At 53.1% G+C, this 20,578-nt stretch overlaps 2 protein-coding genes across 9 annotated transcripts in view; one reads left to right on the top strand and one right to left on the bottom strand.

The window, feature by feature from the left end:
• The window catches only part of PDZD7 (PDZ domain containing 7), an 18,260-nt gene extending 10,089 nt beyond the window's left edge, over nucleotides 1-8,171 (bottom strand). The window contains 6 exon segments of the mRNA XM_081074445.1: nucleotides 1,152-1,299; nucleotides 1,570-1,746; nucleotides 2,228-2,402; nucleotides 2,729-2,869; nucleotides 6,931-7,307; nucleotides 7,998-8,171. Of these exon segments, the coding sequence (XP_080930571.1) occupies nucleotides 1,152-1,299; nucleotides 1,570-1,746; nucleotides 2,228-2,402; nucleotides 2,729-2,869; nucleotides 6,931-7,307; nucleotides 7,998-8,128 (1,149 nt within the window). The 5' untranslated portion in view covers nucleotides 8,129-8,171.
• SFXN3 (sideroflexin 3) lies at nucleotides 8,172-20,578 on the top strand. Of its 8 annotated transcripts, none has more exons than XM_081074456.1 (11): nucleotides 8,172-8,492; nucleotides 10,643-10,806; nucleotides 11,465-11,515; nucleotides 11,991-12,089; nucleotides 12,447-12,522; nucleotides 12,680-12,765; nucleotides 13,037-13,164; nucleotides 13,361-13,410; nucleotides 14,173-14,222; nucleotides 14,700-14,747; nucleotides 15,004-20,578. In XM_081074456.1, exons 2-11 carry the CDS (start codon nucleotides 10,646-10,648, stop codon nucleotides 15,098-15,100), a joined length of 846 nt encoding a protein of 281 aa, XP_080930582.1. In that variant the 5' UTR covers nucleotides 8,172-8,492; nucleotides 10,643-10,645; the 3' UTR covers nucleotides 15,101-20,578. The 8 variants fall into 8 exon arrangements, with proteins under 8 accessions (XP_080930582.1, XP_080930578.1, XP_080930576.1 ...); XM_081074452.1 differs by having other exon boundaries at nucleotides 8,180-8,492; nucleotides 11,465-11,635; XM_081074450.1 differs by lacking the exon at nucleotides 8,172-8,492 and adding an exon at nucleotides 9,203-9,458 and having other exon boundaries at nucleotides 11,465-11,635.

Below are 20,578 nucleotides of genomic sequence, written 5' to 3'. Positions count from 1 at the left end.
TCACTCTCCTCCAAGTTCATTATGCTCTCACCACACAGACCACTTTATTTCTGAATGTACCAAATTCCTCTATACCTCAAGGCCTTTACACTTGCTTTTCCTTCTGCTTAGGTTCATTTCCTTCAGCTCTTTTCATAGCTAGCTCCTTCTCCCTTTTCAAGGTGTCATTTCCTCAGAGAGGCCTGTTCTGACCACCCCCACCTGGACCCAGCTAAAAGGGCCTTCTTAAATGACCCCATCCCATCTCTCTATTAATTTCCTTATAGCTTTTGTCACAATTTGCATGTATCTAGTTTATTTGTCTGTCTCCCTCTAGTAGCAGAGACCTTGTTTTGTTCCCTGTTGCAACCTCAGTACCTGGCATTGTGGCTGTCATATAGTAGGTGCTTAAAAAAATTGAATGGATGAATAAATGAATGAATAAATGAGGGGCAGAGTGGGAGTGAGGAGGAGTGTTTGGGAAAATTTGAGAGGAAGGAAAGGGAGAAATGGGATGTGGGAAAGGCGTGAAATAGAGGCAGTGTGGGGCAGGGAATGGTGGAGGAGGAATTGCATGGTGAAATAGGTAAAGGCTTGAAGAAGGGAGAAGAAGGGTGGAGCAGGGGCCAGGATGAGGCAGTAGGGAGAGTGAGGCGTCACCTCCTCCAGGAGCCACAGTGAGAAGGACCTGATCCTCAGGCAAGTGTGAGACCCACATGAATAATGGATCCAGCCACTTCCCCTGAAACTCAATCTCTGGTCCTAGCCCCGCCTTTCTTACTCTGTACCCTGAGGATGCCCACCACCTAGGCCCTGCTCAGAGCCACAGCTACCACCCAACCCTTCTGGGAAGGACATGTTTCCTTTTAATCCTAGGCCTCCACCACTCAGATGAAGGGGCACTCCCTGAGGTGTCTGGGGAAGCAGGCTTGGAATCAGGCCCTGCTACTGGCCAGCTGAGTTAAGTGACTGTGGTTTCTCAGCTATTTTGCCTCTCTGTGCCTCAGTTTCTTCTTCTACAAAATAGGGATGAGAACAATGCCCGCCCGACCTCTCATGTGGCTGTGGGAAAGTCCTACACTGTAGAGCGACGGGCAAAATTAAATACTAGAGGGCTCTAGGAAGTCCTTTCTACAGGCTGGCCTCTCCATGACTCCCACAGTGCTGCCCACCTTAATGGTCAACATGATGTGCGTTTGGCCCTTCAGCACCTCCACCGCCTGGCTGTGGCTGATGTCGTCGAACCTGACACCATTGGCCGCCAGGACCTGGTCTCCCACCTTGATGCCATTCTCCTCGGCCAGCCCACCATGGTCCACTCTGGGATCAGACAGGCAGCAGTCTGATGGGTCCCCGGGCCTGCCCTCCCTCCCCCCATCCCAGATTCTCTTTACTTGGATACAGGGATACTCCAGTTAAACTCTTGGGCGCTCCTCCTGGTGACCCCTGCCCCTCTCTGCAGATTCTACCCCTGACCTAGGCCCTCATTGGGACATGGAGTTGGCCAGCCTCACATGTTGACCCAACCCCAGGTCCCAGCCCAGGCCCCACCTTTTCCCCTCCCCATTTCATTCCCTACCCAGCCCTCACTTGGACACATAGATGCCCAGGCCAAACTCCTTGCCCCCACGGATATTGAAGCCCAGGCAGAAGTCATCCGAAGTCGTGTAGAGGTGGACAATGCGTCTCACACCATCCTCTGAGCAGCTGTCGGACGGTGTTGAACTGCACTTCTCCACTACCAGCCGTCGATTCACCACGTCCACCCTGGGGCAGCAAGCAGGGGCCCTCAGCCTGGACGCTCACCTGCCACCACCCACTCCCTTCTCTCAGCAGCCCCCACAACTGCATGGGAAAGGCGGGGTTGCCTTTGAGGGACTTCCCAGACCTGAGACCATCAGTGGGACATAGATTAATCAAATCTGGGAAACCATCTGGTCTCCATTTGTTATTGAGCGGCTACAATGTGCCAGGCCCAGCTCTGAGGGAGAGATGCCGTAACTATCCCAGATTCAGCAGCAGCAATGTAGAGGAAAGGGCCACTGGGGTCTGGGATAGCAGAGCTGTGGGGACAGAAATGGCCTCTTTTTATCTCAAGGTCAGGCCCTAGGATCCCTGGTTTCCAGCCCCAGGGACTGGGAGGAACAGAAGCCATACTAGCCAGGCCTATGCAGAGCTCTGTGCCCTTGGCCTCTCCTGCCATGGCTTTGGGTGAGCGTGCCAGGGCAGGCAGGACAGGCCTTCTCACCATGTGGTCTTCTCCTTGGAGAATTTGATGCCCGGCACACGGCCCATGCGCCTCACCATCATGTGCAGGCGGCTGCTGCCTGTCAGGACCTTCACGGCGCTGCCCATTGTGGTGCTTTCTAGGCTCAGCCCATTCACCTCCGTGATCTTGTCCCCTACACACAGGCCAGCCCGCTCTGCACCAGGGAAGAAGGATGGCTTGCATGGGCCACTCAGGAGAAGTCCCCAGCAGGAGGCTGAGCCCTCATCAGATCAGGCTCCCTGGGATAAAACTTCTTCCCTGAGATTGGGGATCCCCAGATAGGATCTGAGTGTCCCCTATTAGCCTAGGGACCTGTCCAGTAGCCCACTCTGCCCTGGGAGGGAAGCCCATCTCCCGATCAGATCAGACCCACCAAAGTTGAGGGCCCTTCCTCCCATTCCTGACAACAGCACTTCTGTACCCCACTGACGTGGGGTCCCATATGTTCCCCAGGACCTCACCCCTGGGGGCTGTGCTCACCTGCACTGCTCCCCTCCTCCACCTTGCTGACAAAGATGCCCAGGCCATGCTCAGAGCCGCCCCGCACACTGAAACCCAGCCTTCCCGCTGGACTCTTCTCCACCCGGACGGCGTGGATGATGTCACTCTCGTCACTGTTGGCTGTAGGGGTGGGGACACAGACATGACTCCCATGCCCACTCGGGCCACAGCAGGCCCCTTCGTTCCTAACTTGGGGCCTACAAAACCTGCGTGGCTGGGCATAGGCACCCATTCGGCACATAGTGACCGAAATGGGAGGGGGGGGCAGCCAATTTCTGAGTTCCCTGTCGGTGATTTTGAGACCATGGGCCAGTGAGAGTGCAGGAGCAGGCAGGACAGGACTCCATGCCAGAAGACCCTCTCCTCCATCGCTCATAACAGAGAAGGGTGTGTGGGTGTGTGTGTAATGCTTACTAAGTTCCCATGCCCACAGGATAGGCCAAATGCCTAAAAATCCTGGTACTCTGAGGGTCAGATGGACAGAAAAGAGGTTCAAGACTCCATCCTATGGGGCACAGGTGAGGGAGCGTAGGCTCTTCAGCTTGCAGTGGAAATGAATATATTAGCTCAATTTTCAAATAGTTGAAGAGCTATTTTGTAAAAGGTATTAGATGTTTTTGACTATGCAACCCAAAGGCAGAACCACGCCCACGTAGTGGAGTTAGATGGAGGCCAATTGAGCAAGAGAAAACTTTCTAAAACCTTCAGCTGTCAGACATGAGTTTTCCAGGAGGGAAAGTGAGTTCCTCATCCTTGGAGGCATGCAAGCTGACACTTGGTAAATCCCTGTCTAGGATATTGTGGAAGGATCCCTGAGGTGCCTTCTGTCTTTTAGACTCTGGGATTCTGGAGGTAAGGACTCTAGGAGCTACCTGACTGTATGAAGAGAGAAATCCTAAACAACCCCGTGTTGTAATATGTGCCCAGATCCCAGGGTGGTCCTCTCCATCTGTGCTGGGGAAAGTCAGGGAAGGGGGGTCCCTAGGAGCTGGAGCTGTCAGGGAAGTTTTCTTGGAGGACTAAGATGGGTGGGATTTGGATGAGTGGAGGGGAAAGGAAGATACTAATGAAGGGACGAAGTGAGCAAAGGCTCAGAGTTGGATCTGTGAGGAAACTTTCTGGTTGGAGAGAAGTGAGAAGACTGGAGAGGTAAGTTGGGTCCCAGGTGAGAAGGTGAGATTTTTGAGCAAGGCTTACTCCAGAAGAAATCACACACACACACACACACACACACACACACACACACACACAGCGAGAGAGCGAGAGAGCGAGAGAGCGAGAGAGCGAGAGAGAGAGAGAGAGAGAGAGAGAGAGAGACTTCTATTTGATCTAAGAGAAATCATGTTACAGTGCATGACCAGGGCAAGTAAGGAAGAAATCCCCAAGGGAAGCCTGTGGGCAGAGATGGTACAGAACAGAGACGTGGCGATCTTGGGGCTTCCTAGCTAATTCTATGTGCACAGGTTTTGGGACCTTTGCAGCCCAACCAAGGAGGCTTTTGCTCTCTGATCCCCCAAACATTTTTCTGCTCAGTCCATCTCTGGGGCCTCTCTACGGCCCTCGGCTAGTGGATGCCAAATCTGGGGGTTTGAGCCTACCAGTTGGGGGTATCTGAGGATGGAACCTTTTCTACCTCCACTGCCCTAACGCAGGCCACCGACCAAGGGCATTACACAGCCTCCTCACTCTCTCCCCACTTCCACTCTTGCCTTCTTTAATCCATTCTCTACACAGTGGCCAGAGTCAGCTTTGATAATAGATTGCCTTTCCCCTGATTAAAAACGTCAATGCGCACACCTGCTTCTAGAAGGAACCCCATACTCCTCTCATGTCCAACAAGGCCCTCCACGGACTTTTCTCTGCTCACCTCTCTCCCCTCACCTCTGGTCTCCCTCCTTGGTTTCCCTGAGCTTTGGCCACACTGATCTCCTTCCTGTTCTTTTCACAGGCCAATCCTTTCAGTGTTCCCTCTGCCTGTGACACTCTTGCCCAGACCTTCGTAAAGCCAGCTCCTACTCTTCAGGCTCTCCTGCTCACACACCACTTTCTCAGAGAAGCCTACCTGGGCTACCCTAACTAAGAAAGTCCCTTCTCTCCTCTCTGTTAGAGTGGTTCTCAAAGCATGCTCTCCAGACCAGCAGCACCCAGGAAATGATTAAAAATGTGAATTCTCAGCCTTTACCTCAGACTCACTGAATCAGATATCCTGGGTATAGAATGCAGCAATCTGTCACATGCTCCCCCCCCCCCCCCCCGTAGCCCATTCAGATATATTCTAAAGTTTGAGGAACTCTATTCTATCATATCATCTGAATTAGTACCTTCAAGATTCTTACCGGCCTTTCTCATTATTTGCTTTTTGTGTATTATTTATTATCTATCTCTTTTCGCTAGGCTGTAAGATCAACTATGGTAGGCACTTTACAATTCTTTTTCACCAATCTATCCCTAGTATGTGGCTTGATGCTTGGTATTTGCTAAGTCGTTTTTGAATAAATGAAAGAATAAATGGATAAACGAATAAGCTAGGATAGACAGAGGAGAAAAGGCTAGTTTGGATTAAAGATAATGCATTTTCTCTGGGACCAGCTGGGTTTGCGGAGCTGGTGGGAACTTATGGGGGTGATGTGCATGGCAGTGTAACTCTTCCCACTGTATCTCCCTTATCAGTTACTTTAGGCCCGAGTGGTCTAAATAAGAACCCAGGGGAGGGGTTCCAAGCTATGTAAGTTGGGAGATATTTGTACTCAGGCAGACAGGAAGATGCTGAGCTCAGAGGCTCAACAGCCCAGACAGGCTAGGGGCCAGCAGGTCAGAGCAATGCCCCTTGGGCATGGTGTGTCTGGTGTGTGAAGGGGAGCTATAGCACAGTTCTGTAATACAATGGGACTTACAAGGGCAGTGCTGTAGTGTTCTCCTCCCCCCTCGTGTGTCATAGCTCCTCTGGGGACTTCTTTCTGTTCCATGAGCAGTGCCTTGCTGCTCACCTGAGGGGGAGGCTGAGTGGGCCACTGGTGGAGGAAAGCCTGCTGCCTGAGCAACACGCTTCACCCCTGACCTGGAGCAGAGATGCCCAGCTGGGTTAGAGGGGAGGAGCAGGGTCTGAAAAGGACAGTCTGGGATTCAGCCAGGGGTGCTCTGCTGGCTGACACACAGGATGGGAGCTGGAGATATTTATCTGGTCCTGCCCAGAGAAAGCCCAGGGGGCCCCACTTCTCCACTGCCATTCAAGGTCCTGCTTTGCTCACCTGTTCTTTGTCGCCTCACACCTGTCACTGCAGCCAGGCTGTCTCCTAAGTGCCAGCCCCATCATGCTCCATGCTTTCCATTTTCATTCTTTGTCTGTGATACCTCCACCCCATCACCAGCTATTCTCATCCCTGTCTCTAAGTCCTGCTACACTGTAAATTTCTGAAGGTGAAGATTGAGCCTTGTTTCTCGCTGGGTCCCTTACAGGACCTAATGAGGGCTGGTACAGAATCGGTGTGCAATGAAAAGACATTAAGCATCTATTAAGCTTAGGTCTCCCCTCCGTCAGGGCCCAGCCCTGGGGCCCCCTCCCTGACCCTTCACCCTCTTCTTCCTCCTCTTCTAAGGATTGGCTGCACTATCTTTATTTCCCTACTTCTGCAGGTGAAGCCTTTCATTCTGTCTGCCTAACTGGGCACTGGCTCTTCATAGCTCAGCACAGAGCTGGTCACTCAATAGGCTAGTTGATAGAGGATGTCCTCCATCCTGCTCACCCCTCAAAGGCATACACAAACAGGTTTGGAGAAAGGGAGAGTCCATGGGATGAAGGGGCCAATTCAATACTCTGCCTAGCTCAGTTGGGAGCTAGCATCTCTCTCTCTCTCTCTCTCTCTCTCTCTCTCTCTCTCTCTCTCTCTCTCTCTCTCTCTCACACACACACACACACACACACACACACACACCTTTTCCTGCTGCTATGCCCCATTCCACCTCTGACCTCTCTATAATCCTGGAGCCCTAAAAGTTTGGCATGAAGGGGAAAAAAAGATAGATGAGAAACAGTGTATGGGCTCCCAGAGGGCCCTTCCTACCCCATCCCAAAGACTCCCATCTCTTGAGTTCCTCCACCCACACTGGCTCTGCTTACTTAGTGCTATATTTCCCCTCCCCCCACCCTCCGTTCCAGGCTAGTGGCTGGGCACCGCCCGCACCTTCGATGGGGGAGTTGATGAGGATGACGCGGCCCATGGGCGATGAGGCTCGGATTCCGCGGGGGGGCCCATTCAGCAGCCGCTGTTGCTTCCTCAGCAGGTATCGCGTTGCGGAGCCCGAGTCGCTTCCCAGGTGGCCTCGGGAGGAGAGGGAGCTCAGAGAGCCTGAGCTTAGGTCTCCGAGACCCAGTGGGTCAAAGCCCACTGAGAAACCGTGCGCCATGGCGCCTAGACTACAGGTCCATAAGGAACCTGCTAGCCCTTGAGTGGAGGGCCCGGCGAGCTCAGGGCTCCATGAGCTTTCTGTGCAGGACTGGGGGTCCCAGTGACCAGGATCCCCCCACCTCTGCTGCCTCTCCGAAGTGTGAGCTCCAGGCCTGCGCAGGAAGGGGGTGGTGTCAGGGGTGTGAATGCTGTCCCCCAGACTTTCCACCCTTCCCCCTGATTTGAGCATCCTACCCTCCCATGCCTAAAGCCCCTCACCTCTCCTACCCCTGGCCAGAGAATTGCACAGTCCAGGCACCATCGTGGACTTCTGGAGCTATTCACACAAGGCTAATGGGAACCTCTCATTCAACACTCACTCCTACTCTGAGCTGAGTCATCTACTCAGTCCCCAATCTTCAGTAGAGGTTGAGAGAGTGGAGATGGGCTTCTTGCGGGCCCTGGGGCTTCAAGCGGTGTGAGAGAAATTGGGGCCAGGACAGTTCACTGCACACCTTTCCTGTGTACGTGGGTAGGGTCCAGCCGCGGTTCTCAGGCATCAAGGGCAGGGCTGCAGGACCTGGGACAGCTGCAGCCAAAGACCCCAGAGATTTCCCGGTCCTCAGAGATCGCCAGGCTCCAGGCTACTATCCCCTCCGTCCCCTCTATTCTCCAGTCTAAAGAGGTTGCGTGAATCTCTCACAGGCTTGGGGGAAAGACCTGCTGGCGAGAGCCCCACAACATCCCGTGCAAACCAGGGCTAACTCCCCTGGGGTAGCTCTGGGTCCCAGAACCAAGCACCCCATCCTCGGTTCGGCCCTCCCGACCCCCCACTTCTTGGGCACGGCCCCGGCCCCCCTCACCTGCTCGTGTGTGCGGCAGCCGCCTGCCTCGCCCGCCCGAGGGCGCGAGCGACTGCTGCAACCGGGGACCCCGCCCACGCCTCGCCGAGGCTGCAGGAGCCCGGCCGGCCTGAGAAGGCCCGCGCTCCCATTGGCTGGGAGGACCGCCATTCACTCCCTCCCGCCACCTCCCTTGGGCTCCCAGGACAGCCATTTGTCACCCGGGCTGGGGCCGCTGGGTTCTACTTGCTCCAGTTCGAGTTCCGATGCCTGATCTCGACCTCGAAGTTAGGGCGTGGGTCTCTCAGCTTGACTCCTGCTCCGGGTTCAGCTCAGGGGAGCTCAGAACCGCGTCTTCTCCAGGCCAAGCCAGCTATCAGGGCTCACGGAATTGCCACTGCTCCGCGGTCCGCCCCGAGGTCTCAGTGAGGGAATGTCACCTGGGCAGAGCAGGGCGTGAGCCTGCAGTGGGCAAGCGCCTGGGTGTGCGGCAGGCGTGCTCTGTGCTGTGACTAGGTGAGTTGTGACTGTGTGTGATTGAGCGCTGCTTTCTGCACATACAATCCTCCTTTTACGTCAGAAAGTGTCTCGCTGTCCACTCAGTTACAGAAAGGTCGAAAGGAGGAGCAGCTGGTCCCAGGACACTAGGGGTGGGAAGAATCTTTCTGATGCACTTGCTAGATGCAGACAGAGCTACCTTGAGCCTTCTGCTCCTTCACATCTCAGGGCAGGGACTGGGGCTGCGATCTGTGATGCAGAGGTAGGGATTGGGGGCATAAGGAAACTGGGGACCCCGTGGAGCTAGGAGTTACAGAGAGAAATAAGGAGGGCCCTGCGGAGGAGGTAAGGGCTGGGCACATAGAAGGGGCACAGCCACGAGCAGAACGGGGCTGTGAAGGCGTGGTGAATTTGAGGGCTGCGGAAGAAAGGAGGTTGCGGGAAGCGAGGTAGGAGCCCAGGGAGCCAATACGCAAAAGCCACTGCCAAGGCAGCCATCAAGTAAACAAGTCAGGCGGTAATCCGAGTCCTCTGATGGATGGCCCCTCCACATCGCCTGCCTGAGCCCTGCGCGCTGCGAGCTTTCGCCCTGTACTCCTAGACCGCTTGCGGCCGAGGCCGGGTGCTTCCCGAGACCAGCCTGGGACTGCAAACAAAGTGGGCAGCAACCGTGGCTCCTCCCCTCCTCTCTGGGTCTGGGGACGAGGCCAGAACTGATCCCCGAGCTGGATTGGTTCTGGGAGGCTGCATGGGGCTGGACCCCGATGGCCCGGGCTGGGGGCGTCGCCCCAAATGACACCCACCGCCCCCAGGTTCTGCCAATCCCCGGGCACGCCGGGCGGAGGCGCCCGAGGAGCCCCCGCCCCTCCGTGGTTAGCGTCAGGCGTGACGTTACACGTGATGAGTGGGAGCGCGGGGGCGACGCGGGGAGAGGAAGGAGGGTCTGAGAGCTACAGAGGCCAGAAGCCCAGAGCCCAAGAGAGTGTGAGTGCTCAGGTGGGGTTCTGGGGTCAGGCAAGTAGAGGGTTGAGGGCTGGGAGTTGGAGAGGGTGGCCTGCCTTCTCAGTCTTTTCCGGATTCAGAATATTCGTCTGTAGGGAGGTTCATGGGGCATGAGAAGAGGTTGGTTGGGGAAAGAATGTCAGGGTGGGGCTCTGTGTGGTCACACATTCTCAAGTGTCTGCAACTGATGGATGCGGGCTACATGTGGAGTGTGTGTAGGCTTGCAAATAACGATCTTGCAAGTTGGTGAATGCAGGGTGTGTCTACCCTGTTTTTATGTCTGTGTAGCGCAAATGTGATGGTGTCTTTGTGTGTGGGTATGTGAGTGTCAGTGTGTGAGGGGAGGGTGTGTCTGCCTGTGAGGGAGGAAGTGTGGTTGAAGAGGATTAGTCATTCTGTAGGATTTTACCCAATGCAGCCAGATGGCTGTTTCAGGCTTTCCTCTCTGTGCTGGGTGGAGGGGGCTCTTACTGAATCCTGCCCCTTTCTGGAGGAAGGTGGCTCCAGGAGAGGTGGATGGCTGTCTGTGCCAGCCCTGCCCAGTTGGGGAACAAGGAGAGCCTTGGGCCATTCAGTGTGGGTTGAAAGCACACACACATTCACACAGTTGGCATCAGAGTCCCTGTGTTTGAGATCTGGAATAGATAAGCTCTGGGGTGGCCACAGAGCTCCTGCTGTCCTTCAATCAGGATCTAGGGTGTGGGATGGCTTATGCCATCTTCCCAAACAGCCTTGGGAGTTTGTATCCAGGTCTCAGGGCAGCAAGGGCCTAAAGCCGACATGGACATGGATGTGGAATGCATATAATATGCATTTTTGTGCATACAGAGCACGAGTCGCTGCATGGGATTAGTTGCTGCTCATGCATCAACCACACACATACAAATCCTCACTCATGAAAATCTGCACAGGCTGGAGCCCAAGATCTGTTTTCCTGGGTCTGTACCCCACCCCCAGCCTCCTCTAGTGGCAGTAGGTCCCTGGGCCAGGACATTGCCTAGAAAACAGCTCCTCCCCCCACTGTTGCTTACCTATCTAGAGTCACCTTGAGCACTAGAAGGACTTGGCGATAGGCCCAGGGACCAGGGCAGACAGGGACACCAACGGCTCTCCCAAGTAGAGCCCGTGGACACCCTCCTCCTCTGATTCTGGTCCCTGCCTTGCAGAAAATGGGTGAGTTGCCCTTAGATATCAACATCCAGGAACCTCGCTGGGACCAAAGCACTTTCCTGGGTAGAGCCCAGCACTTCTTCACTGTTACTGACCCCCGAAATCTGCTGCTGTCTGGGGCACAGCTGGAAGCTTCCCGGATCATCGTGCAGAACTACAGGTGACCCCCTTCCCCATCTGACCTTGTAATCTAGGGTCTCATTCCCTGCCTTTAATACAGTACCTTTTGCACCTGTCTCCCCAAGCTTGAGAGTGACCCTTTCCTACCCTTCACTCCCTGGCTTTATCTTTTGAAATCATGGACAACTATGGCACAGAGCTTTAATCCAAAAGACTTTAGGGTGTTTGGGTTTAGGAGATGGCATTGATACTTATAGGTGGGGGGGCTGCTCTATGCCTTACAAACTCTCTATAGGGACCCATCCCACTGCTGAGCCACCCTCTGCAAGGACAGAGGGTCTCAAAGTTGAGTCCCAAGGAGGTAAGAGGGCATCCCCCTTATCTCCAGGGGAAAAAACCCTTGAACTACCCCTAGACATTTTTGACCCACTGGAATCCACCATAACCCATGACCTAGTATTTTGGGCAGAAATACAAGGGCAGCCCTATTTGTGTGGCTAGAAGAAAAATAGAAATAGGAGTCCCCTTTCTGGGAAGATTTGATTCTCTCCCAGAGACAAGATGCTCCTTTATTCTGAGATCGGGGACCACAGTGCTGGGTCCTTTGCCCAGACTCCCCCTGAGCCATGTGGGCAGGGCTTAGGAAGGCATATCTGCCCCACTAGAATTGCCTGTTTGCTCCCTGCTAACCTCTGTAGGGCCGGCGTGGTGACACCAGGACTCACTGAAGACCAGCTGTGGAGGGCCAAGTATGTGTACGACTCTGCCTTCCATCCAGACACGGGGGAGAAAGTGGTCCTGATTGGCCGCATGTCAGCCCAGGTGCCCATGAACATGACCATCACTGGCTGCATGCTCACCTTCTACAGGCAGGTCCTGTCCCATTTGTCCCCTCCCTGAGCACTCTGTCCAAGCTAGAGTGTAGCTTGACGTAGGTGCTTCCTCTCTGAGCCAGTGTGGACAGAAAATGGTGGGTGGGTGAGAGCTTGTGTTCAAATCCCTTCCATTCCTCAGAACTCAGCCCTGCAAGTCCTCCCACCCCAGAGACGGACGGGGGGGGGGATGTTTGTGTAAATGGGGAGGGTCATGCAGGAGTCACCAGAGAAGGATCTAGGGCCACCACCTGGTCAGTCCTGAAAGTTTGGGAGTAACCTTTGGGGTTTCATTATCAGCGTCCGAGGATGAGGGACACTAGAGGGAGCAGAAGTGTCTTTGTTTCCTCAGGAAGACCCCCACCGTGGTGTTCTGGCAGTGGGTGAATCAATCCTTCAACGCTGTCGTTAACTACTCCAACCGCAGTGGCGATGCCCCCATCACCGTGGGGTGAGTCATCCCCGGAGATTCTTCTCCTGGCCCAGCATGGCTCTTTCCTGCTTGATCCTGTTCCCTCACTGCCCATGCAGCCAGTTGCTTCATGCCCTCCTCTCAGCCTATCCTTCCCCACTTTCCTGGCCTAAGCTTATGGGGTCCTCTTGTGTATGCTTTGGGGGGCCCACTCTTCTTCAAGGGGAGGAGTGGAGGCTTCCAGACAAGTCTCCCCTGGAGCCCAGGAGGCATTTCTCTGCGATGAGACCACCTGCCCATACCTCATGTGTTGAATATTTGGCATGTCCCTGAAGGAAAGAACCACATACTGGACTGTTCACCTCCCCCCTTGTGTTGTGGCTTTTCCACCCATAGGCAGCTGGGAACAGCTTACGTGAGTGCCACCACTGGGGCTGTGGCCACAGCCCTGGGCCTCAAATTCCTCACCAAGGTAAATGCCCCCATTCCACTGGTCCCCCGTCACCCTTTATTCGCCTCCTTCATCCCCATCACCCTCCCCCTCGACCTGAGGCTCCTCATATGTCCCCCTAGAGTTCTTCACCACCTGATTGCCTTTGGGGCCACTAAATGATATCTTTCCTCCCCAGCACCTGCCCCCCTTGGTTGGCAGATTTGTGCCCTTTGCAGCTGTAGCAGCTGCAAACTGCATCAACATCCCTCTGATGAGGCAGAGGTGAGTGGCCCCCACTCCTGGCTTGTGCACGCCCACTGGGCATGTGGGCATACCATCCAGCCATGCAGACCAGCCAGAGTGGGGACCATGCTCTCCTTCCCTGCATGTGAGCTGCTGAGCCCAGTCTCAGTCTGAGGCTGGGATCTGGGGTGGGAGAACCAGCCTTTGAATCTAGGACATCTGAAGGGACCCCAGGGAATAGCTGTCCCTGAGGGCATTTTGGATAGGATTTGGGGCCTGTGATCTGACTTCTCCTCACTTCCGTTCTCAGGGAGCTGCAGGTGGGTATCCCGGTGACGGATGAGGCAGGTCAGAGGCTTGGCCACTCGGTGACCGCAGCCAAGCAGGGAATCTTCCAGGTGGTGATATCAAGAATCTGCATGGCGATTCCTGCCATGGGTGAGGCAGGGGTGGCTGGGTGGGGCACAGGAGGCTCTGAGAGAAAGGGGTACGGTTCTTCAGGTGTTTTGAAGACTCTGAGGGCCATAAGACTCCAGGGGGAAGTGGGAGGAACTGTGAAGGGGGATGCCCGCTCCTTAGGGTCCCGACTGTCCTGCCACTAACTCCCTCCCTCCCTGCCCTGCCTCCCTTTCAGCCATACCCCCCGTGATCATGGATGCTTTGGAGAAGAAAGACTTCCTGAAGGTGGGTCACTCTCGCCCCTTCTATCCTGGAAGTAGTGGTGATTGGGAGCAGAAGTGAGTCCCCAATCTCAGCCCCTTTTCTAGCCTGACCTGAGTGAGTTTAAGACTTGCCACTTTGTTGCCCCACTCCTGTGCTGTCCCGTTCACCTTCATCCATTCAGCAAGAATGAATTGGGCTGGGGTGAAGGAACATTGAGGGAACAGGAGAAGAATAGGGAAGAAAGGGAATGGTTTCTATCCTAAAGGAAACTGGTATCACACCAGAGACCTCTGACACACACCAGGGACAGGCTATAAATATTTATTTCACACCAACTATGCACCTTGAAGGAACAGAATGGTGGTCGCTCTGGTTGGGCCAAATCGAGCAGAAGGGTATGCAGAGCAGGAGGTATATTTGGAAAGGGACAAATTCATGCCACTGGGACAGGAGGAAGTGAGTGAAGGGTGAGAGGAGGGAGGCTTCCTGAAGAAAGCAGCCCCTGGATAAAGTGAGGGAAGAGAAAGAATGGCAGGGAGTGCCATGGGAACCAGTTCTGAGAGGCCAGAATGGGTGCTGGAACACTAGGGAGGGTGTCAGCAAATAGGCCTGGCTGGAGTAGAACGTGGTGATCAAGCCCCAACTCTGTTGTGGGCTTGAGAGAAAGAAAAGGGCCACGTATCCGAGGTTCACAGGCAGGGCTAATGGGATAGAGCTGTGGTGGGTGAAATGGGGTGGTGGCAGGAAAACACGTGCCATTCCATTGTCTCTGTCTCCCCACAGCGCCGCGCCTGGCTGGGGGCACCCCTGCAGGTGGGACTGGTGGGCTTCTGGTAAGTGTGCAGGGAGTTAACTAGGGTGTGTGGGAGTACCTTTCCATGGGGGATGTGGGCGGGTCTTTATTGCTTTTAAGATGTTTACATATATTGCTCAGTCATACATTGAGTAGGTATGGTTCTTGGACACCCATAGGGCATACTGTGTGTATTAGGGGATGATCCCTGTCCTTGAAGGTCAAGAGTATAGTTGAAGGGGTTCCAGTCTTCCATCTGCAAGAGGAAACCACGAAAATTTACCTTTTTGTACCATCCAGAAGTTTCATACACATTGAATTCCTGATTGTCTCATTCTGGCTGTCGAGCTCTGAGTCACTACTCTGGAGGTTCTTTCCTCAGCCAGAACCTAATGTTAGTGTTGACTTTAATCAGTCTTCACCCCTAGGGACAGTCTCCAGAAATGGGATTGGGGGGCAGGAAGGGGACATGCTTAGGTCAAAGCTTCACAAACCTTTCCAACATTCTTTTCCCCAGCCTGGTATTTGCCACCCCCCTGTGCTGTGCCCTGTTCCCCCAGAGAAGGTAAGTGCTGCCCCCCCCGCCCCGAGCTTGGCTCTGGACAGGTCTCCACATCCCTGGAACCAGCTGACCTTCAGTGTGTTCTGGGAAGAGGCCTGGCAGATACTTATACTGGGGGTGGGGAATGACAGTGATCTGGACCTTGTGGCCTTCAATGGAGAAGATTCTTCAGCTTGGGAAGAGGAAGGATAGTGATCCCTTAGCCTGAGGGGGGTTGGGTTCAGGGGACACTCAGCCTGCCTGTGCTGTTCTGTTGCAGTTCCATACACGTGAGCAGGCTGGAGCCGGAGCTGAGAGCTCAGATCCATCAGCAAAACCCTGGCATGGAAGTGGTTTACTACAACAAGGGGCTCTGAGGGAGGGTCCGCCCTGGCCCCTCCCTCACCTCCTTGTGCTGCTGCTTTAGTGGAGCCTTGCCATCCTGCCACTTTCTCTTCTGCCTGGTACTGGGCAGGGGCCTTGGTAGTCAGCAGCCATTGAGACCAGCAATCCATTAGGCTGGAGGAGGTACCCCCATCAGCCTTTTTTTCTCCTCTCTGATTTCAAAGAGTAGGGTCACGTAGTCCCTTTCTCCTGTGCTAGTGTGTCTACTTATGCACATATGTGATATATGAGTGTACATGCTGTCCTGGAAGTGAGGAGCGGGAGTGCTATCCTGGGATGTCCTGTTGTCTGGCTTCTCGTCTTGGCCTCCTGCCACCTGCCAGCCAGCCAGGCCACAGAACTTCCTCGCCTAAACAGTTCCACTGGCCAAGGCATGTCTGACAGCACGTTACCACTTATGGACACAGGAAGAGCCCCAGGATCTCAGGACAGACTGAGGGACACTAACAGACCAAATGGGGCTGAATCCTTCAGATTTCTGCTTCCTGGCTCCCAAAGCCGACTCAGGAACTGGCAGAGGAAGCCATGTCAGTCTAAGGGAGGCAGGGGGCTTATACCACCCCCCCATATGCTGGAATAGATCATTTCCTCTTCTCTACCAGAGCAAAGGTGTGTCAGTATCCTGCACGACTCTTGCCATCTCCTCCCTGCCCCCCGCCCCACATTGCAATGTGGGCATCTTCAGGCACAATCCTAGGAGTTCTTGGTCCACTCTGACAGCATAACCTCAAATCTAAACTCCAATCCTTTCCCTCAACTAAAAAGCCACAAAGGCAGAGAAACATTCCCCTTTAAGAGCTCCCACTGTGCCCTCTTACAGAGGGACACAGCTATGGGAACAGTGCTTAAACTCCACAGGTATCCAAGTGGGTGTAACTAGTACATCCTCGAGGGCAACTAGGCCCCAAGACAGGGAATTTTGTGTTCCATTGACCCTTGTTAGACTTTCAGCAGAACCTCTACCTTAGCTCCTTCTATTTCTTGAGGCTTGGCCCTGCTCCCACCCCAATCCCCATCCTCAAGAGGCATCAACATCTGGTGTAAAGGGGAGGTGAGCTTGGGGATGCAGTATGTGCTGGTAAACTCACAATGTAGAGTTGGACCTTGTCTCCAACTCCCATGACCTCTGGCTGAGTGGAAGGTCCCCAGAGGGATCCTCTAAGAGTACTTCCCTGCTCACCCAACCAACCGCCACCAGTAGCAAAAGCTATGATGCCACCGTTACTCAATAAACTGAAAACCTGTCTACTTTTTGATCTTCACTTGATTTCATGTCCTGAGTGCCCAGAAAAAGCCTAATGCCTGTGGCCTTCCCTTCTTTCCCCACCAAGTCCAGGTCTTAGTCTCTCCCCTCCCCTTCTGTAGGGAGCCTCATCTCCCGGCAGAGGGCGCTCTGAGATTAGAAAATCAGTCTTTCATCAGCACCCTGAGTACTAAAATACAGGGGATGTAGGTAGATGCCTCCACCTTCTATTCCCTCAGCTGATGGAGGCCTGGCTTCATTTCCTTCACTAGGACGGGAGCTGATCACATACCTATATACCTACTCAGGCTCTGGGCCTGAGTTCTTGGTTCCTTTAGGCATTTGGCATGGGGTGATGGCCTGTGGTTCCCAGGGAGGCCTCTTTATAGAGGAAGGCTAAAGAGCTAAGGATTACCCATTCATCAGAGAGAAGTTGTTAGGGCACTTGAAACACCCTCCACACCCCTCCATGCCCCCATTGATACAACACAAGAACAAGTCTGGCAGGGACCATTTGCTACTTAACACCCTTTTCCCCATCCCAGTGTCCTCCCTCCTTGCTTATGTAAATGCCCCCTTTTTTGTTCTGGGAAAAATTAGGCCAAAAGTTCATGCCTATGTACAGCTAATGAGAGCTACTACTAAACAGTTTATAGTTGCCTCTCTTACCCTAAGAATAAATATGAATGACTCTATAAAATAATCCATTCCCTACTCCTTACAGGAAATACCTCTCATCTCTCTTTGTTTAGCCCAAAGCTCTCACAGTAGGTGGTAGGGAGACCTCTTTAGGGCTGAATCGTCCCACAGCAGCCTGAAGTGAACCTGCTGCTTTGCCCTGGGCTCGCTCACTCTTCTTGAGAAGTCACACCTACTGTGTGGTGCCCGGTTTAATGAAACAAAGTGCTTTACGTCCATTATCTCTTTTGATCTTCACAACCACTCCTGTGAGACCAAACATGTTATGTTCATTCTTAGCAGAGACACAGACTTGAAGACATTAAGAAATATGTCCACAGCTACACAACTAGTAGGTGGTGGAGTCAGGATTCAAGCTGAGCTCTGCGTGACTGAAGCCACTATGCCATGCTCCTTCCTCCCCTGCCAGCTGCCCGCCAAACTTGAAGTCATTTTCCTAGTCCCTTTGACATTCCAGGCCAGCAAAACTGACAGGCCCACAAATGTTCACAGACCTTTCTACAAAAGCCACTGAAGAGTGTCCAAGCTTGGGGGTTTACAGCTGAAGGGGTAAAAGCAAAGATTCCCATTCTTGATGACATGGAAAACCAGTTTCAATTCTATCCTCTTCTGCCAATCTGAATTAGCACCTCCCATCAAGCCCACTGGAGACCTGGGTCAACTCTTGAAACCTCTTTCTGCAGGTACACCTTTGGCCTTTGGTATTCCTCTTGAAAAGAGGCCTTGCACTTTTACTGGAAAATCTGTGTAAGATTAACCCACTTGGGTAGTGGGTGCAGGGATCTCTGTAAAACACAGCCATTAGGAACCTTTTATAACAGAATTATGTATGCTTTGCAGATAACACTACACCATGTCAGAGAGAAGACTGGCTAGGGCATCAGTGGACAAGTTAGGAAGGAATGCTTTCCTGCCATCTTTCCTTCCTATTTCCACACCAGCGTCTCAAAGAAAAATAAAAAAATAGCTTTAGGCTAACTTCACAGGCTCTCTAGAGGGAAATCCTAGCCAGATACGTTTTCCAAACTGCCTTCACATACTTAGACTTTTCCTTGGAAGTCAGCATTTGGGCAGAGGTAGCACTTTTCTCATTGGAAAGTAATCTGCCCCATTCTTGGGCCTCCTCTCTTCCTCCTAGTCTTCCAGACTCCAGGAAACTTTTCTGGTAGCCTGCGTCTGTGTCCTTGGCCTCCCTCCCGTGCCTTCTTCCCCTTGCCTGGCCTCATCTGCTTCAGAGCTCCCACCGTGCCCGTTATTAAGAAAGACCACAACCCTCCCCCTCTCTCAGCCCACAGTCTAAGGAGAAAAATGGCTTAGGTCTGGAGCGCTGGCTTAGCCTGGCTATAGAAAGAGGGCCATGTGTATCCTGCTCTTTTCCCGGGTCACTGGGACTGAGGCCGACATCTTAGGGACAGGTTAGTCCCTAATGGTTAGGGCCAGCCTCAGCTCCGGCCCTGTGGGTTCATGCCAATCAGACTAGCCTAGTCCCAGCGGATCCGGTGCCCCACAGGTCAGAGCCAAGCCTCCCGACTCCATTTCCTCCCAGTCAAGCTTGTCAGTCTCAAGTCAGCCCCAGACCGGGATTCTGTCAGTCACAGGCAAGCCACGCCCCTGTGGGATGTAGCCAGTCAGGAGCGTGGTCCCTGTCAGTCAACGTTAGGCTTGGCTCCACCTCCTCCCAATTCCCTGGCAACCGCTTTAGCCCCGCAGGCCTGAAATACAATTCTTCGCTACCTGAGCCTGGAACCGTGTCTCAGGTACGCTTCCCGAGTGACCTCGGTCCTGGACCTCTAAATCCGCCAAGTCCCCTTCCTCCGTTCCAGTTTCTAAGTCCATAAGCGCCTCAGTGCCCGCCCTTTGACTTCCTACCCGGAAATGCGCGAGGTTTTGGAGGAATCATGCGAGGCCTCTCCTGGGTCCCAAGCCCTGATTTTTTCAGCGGCCTTCGGGGCTATTGGCCCTGCCTTTTGCGCGGTTCGCCCCTCTCCCTCTCTCCGTCCTTGCATCCCTTGTTCAGGAAAGGTTTACTAAACTCTGCTAAGAGTGGCTCTGTGCCAGACTCTGGGTAGAAATAGCTTGTTGGGTGAACAGAGTCCCTTCTCCAGGGACACAGAGTCCCTTCTCATCTTTAGGAACACAGCCTGTGCCCAGCGGGCATTAAGGCGCCTCTCCCAGTCTTTGTCTCTCGACGCCTTGCAGTGATCTCGGGTCCTCCTGTGGGGCAACCTTTTGCTACAAATTGTGGCGGAATCTTGACCCAGTTGGATCATTTCCCAAAAGGGAGCTCCTGAGTTGCTCCCTTCTCTCTTGCTATACACACACATCGTTTCCCTTTTTGGCACTCCCAGTACAGGCTGCCAGAGGGACCACTGCACCGTCAGCTTGGGGCCACAGCCTCCTCCAGCTTTCTCCCGGTCTTCTTCCATCAATTAGATTTTGCAACTGAATAATGCCCAGGAGAATGTGGGAGGAACCCTGAATAGCTGGGACTATACCCACTCCTTCCTCCTGGCCCCCATATATCCTGTAGGAAAATAACCCCCACTTGTAACAAGCAACAAGCAGCTCCTTCAGAGTGAAATGTTTGCTTATGGAGCAACAGTCTACTATGTTAATCTATAAATTAACCGATAAACCACCTATGTTATTTTCTGACTGAAGACCTCTCCTCTATCACCAGCAAGTCCTCAATCAATTGACAGTTTCATTTCATTCATTCATTCATTCATTCATTTATTCATTCATTTATGGGTGTGTAATGATGAAAACAACTGTATTCTTTCTCACCACACTGTTAAACTTGCTTTGTAGAAATTGACAACTTTTATTTCCCAGCAGAAGCACTTCTGGTTTGGTTTTAATTGAAGTTATTTTGTGGAAAACAGCACAGAATAATTGTGGCTAGCTTCGGTACATAGGGGGTGTATTGGAAGGATTTGTCTGTAGCTCTAAGAACCAAAGATGGAACTAACCAACTTGGCCTTGGAAAGGGCAGGCAGCTGGGCAGCTGGGGGGCAGGGGGGAGCTCAGTAACTGGAGTTTATGGGCACTGCTACTAAGATATAGTTTTAACTAGCTCTAGTCTCCGATCTCTCCATTCACATTTCAAAAATTGGTACAGCTTAGATCAGTTGTCTATCCCTAGGAGGTGGCCAGAGGTCAGAGTCAAGTTGCAAGGACATTGAACATCATTAATTCAGGTCCACCGCTGTGGTTGGGGCTGTACCCAAAGTAGGGCAATTGTTGTGAGCTGGGACTCACCCTGATTGGTGTTTATTACAACATGTTTTATTATTGGTCTTATACAGATGTACAAATGATTCTCCAGTTTAAATGAAAACCCCCCTGAGGGCAGGCACCATATCTTAACTTTTTCTCTAATTGTGATAAAAAACACATAAAATTTACCATCTTAGCCATGTTTAAGTGTACAATTCAGTGGTGTTAAGTATGTGGGGTCTGATGTTAAGTTCATGAACTCATCCTAGAAAAAGTGCTACATACCGCG

This window comes from Rhinolophus hipposideros (genome assembly GCF_964194185.1).
Source record: "Rhinolophus hipposideros genome assembly, chromosome: 15".
In the NCBI taxonomy this organism is placed as follows: domain Eukaryota; kingdom Metazoa; phylum Chordata; class Mammalia; order Chiroptera; family Rhinolophidae; genus Rhinolophus; species Rhinolophus hipposideros.
The sequence above is the reverse complement of the archived record's forward strand: the minus strand, read 5'-3'. Positions and strand labels throughout refer to the sequence as shown.

What these genes read in the sequence shown, in the direction of transcription:
- SFXN3 (XM_081074450.1), top strand. Translation starts at nt 9,267, where the DNA reads ATGACACCCACCGCCCCCAGGTTCTGCCAATCCCCGGGCACGCCGGGC. An exon ending in CATGGCGATTCCTGCCATGG is followed by an intron (nt 13,165 to 13,360) that starts GTGAGGCAGGGG and finishes CCTCCCTTTCAG; the next exon opens with CCATACCCCCCGTGATCATG. An exon ending in GCCCTGTTCCCCCAGAGAAG is followed by an intron (nt 14,748 to 15,003) that starts GTAAGTGCTGCC and finishes GTTCTGTTGCAG; the next exon opens with TTCCATACACGTGAGCAGGC.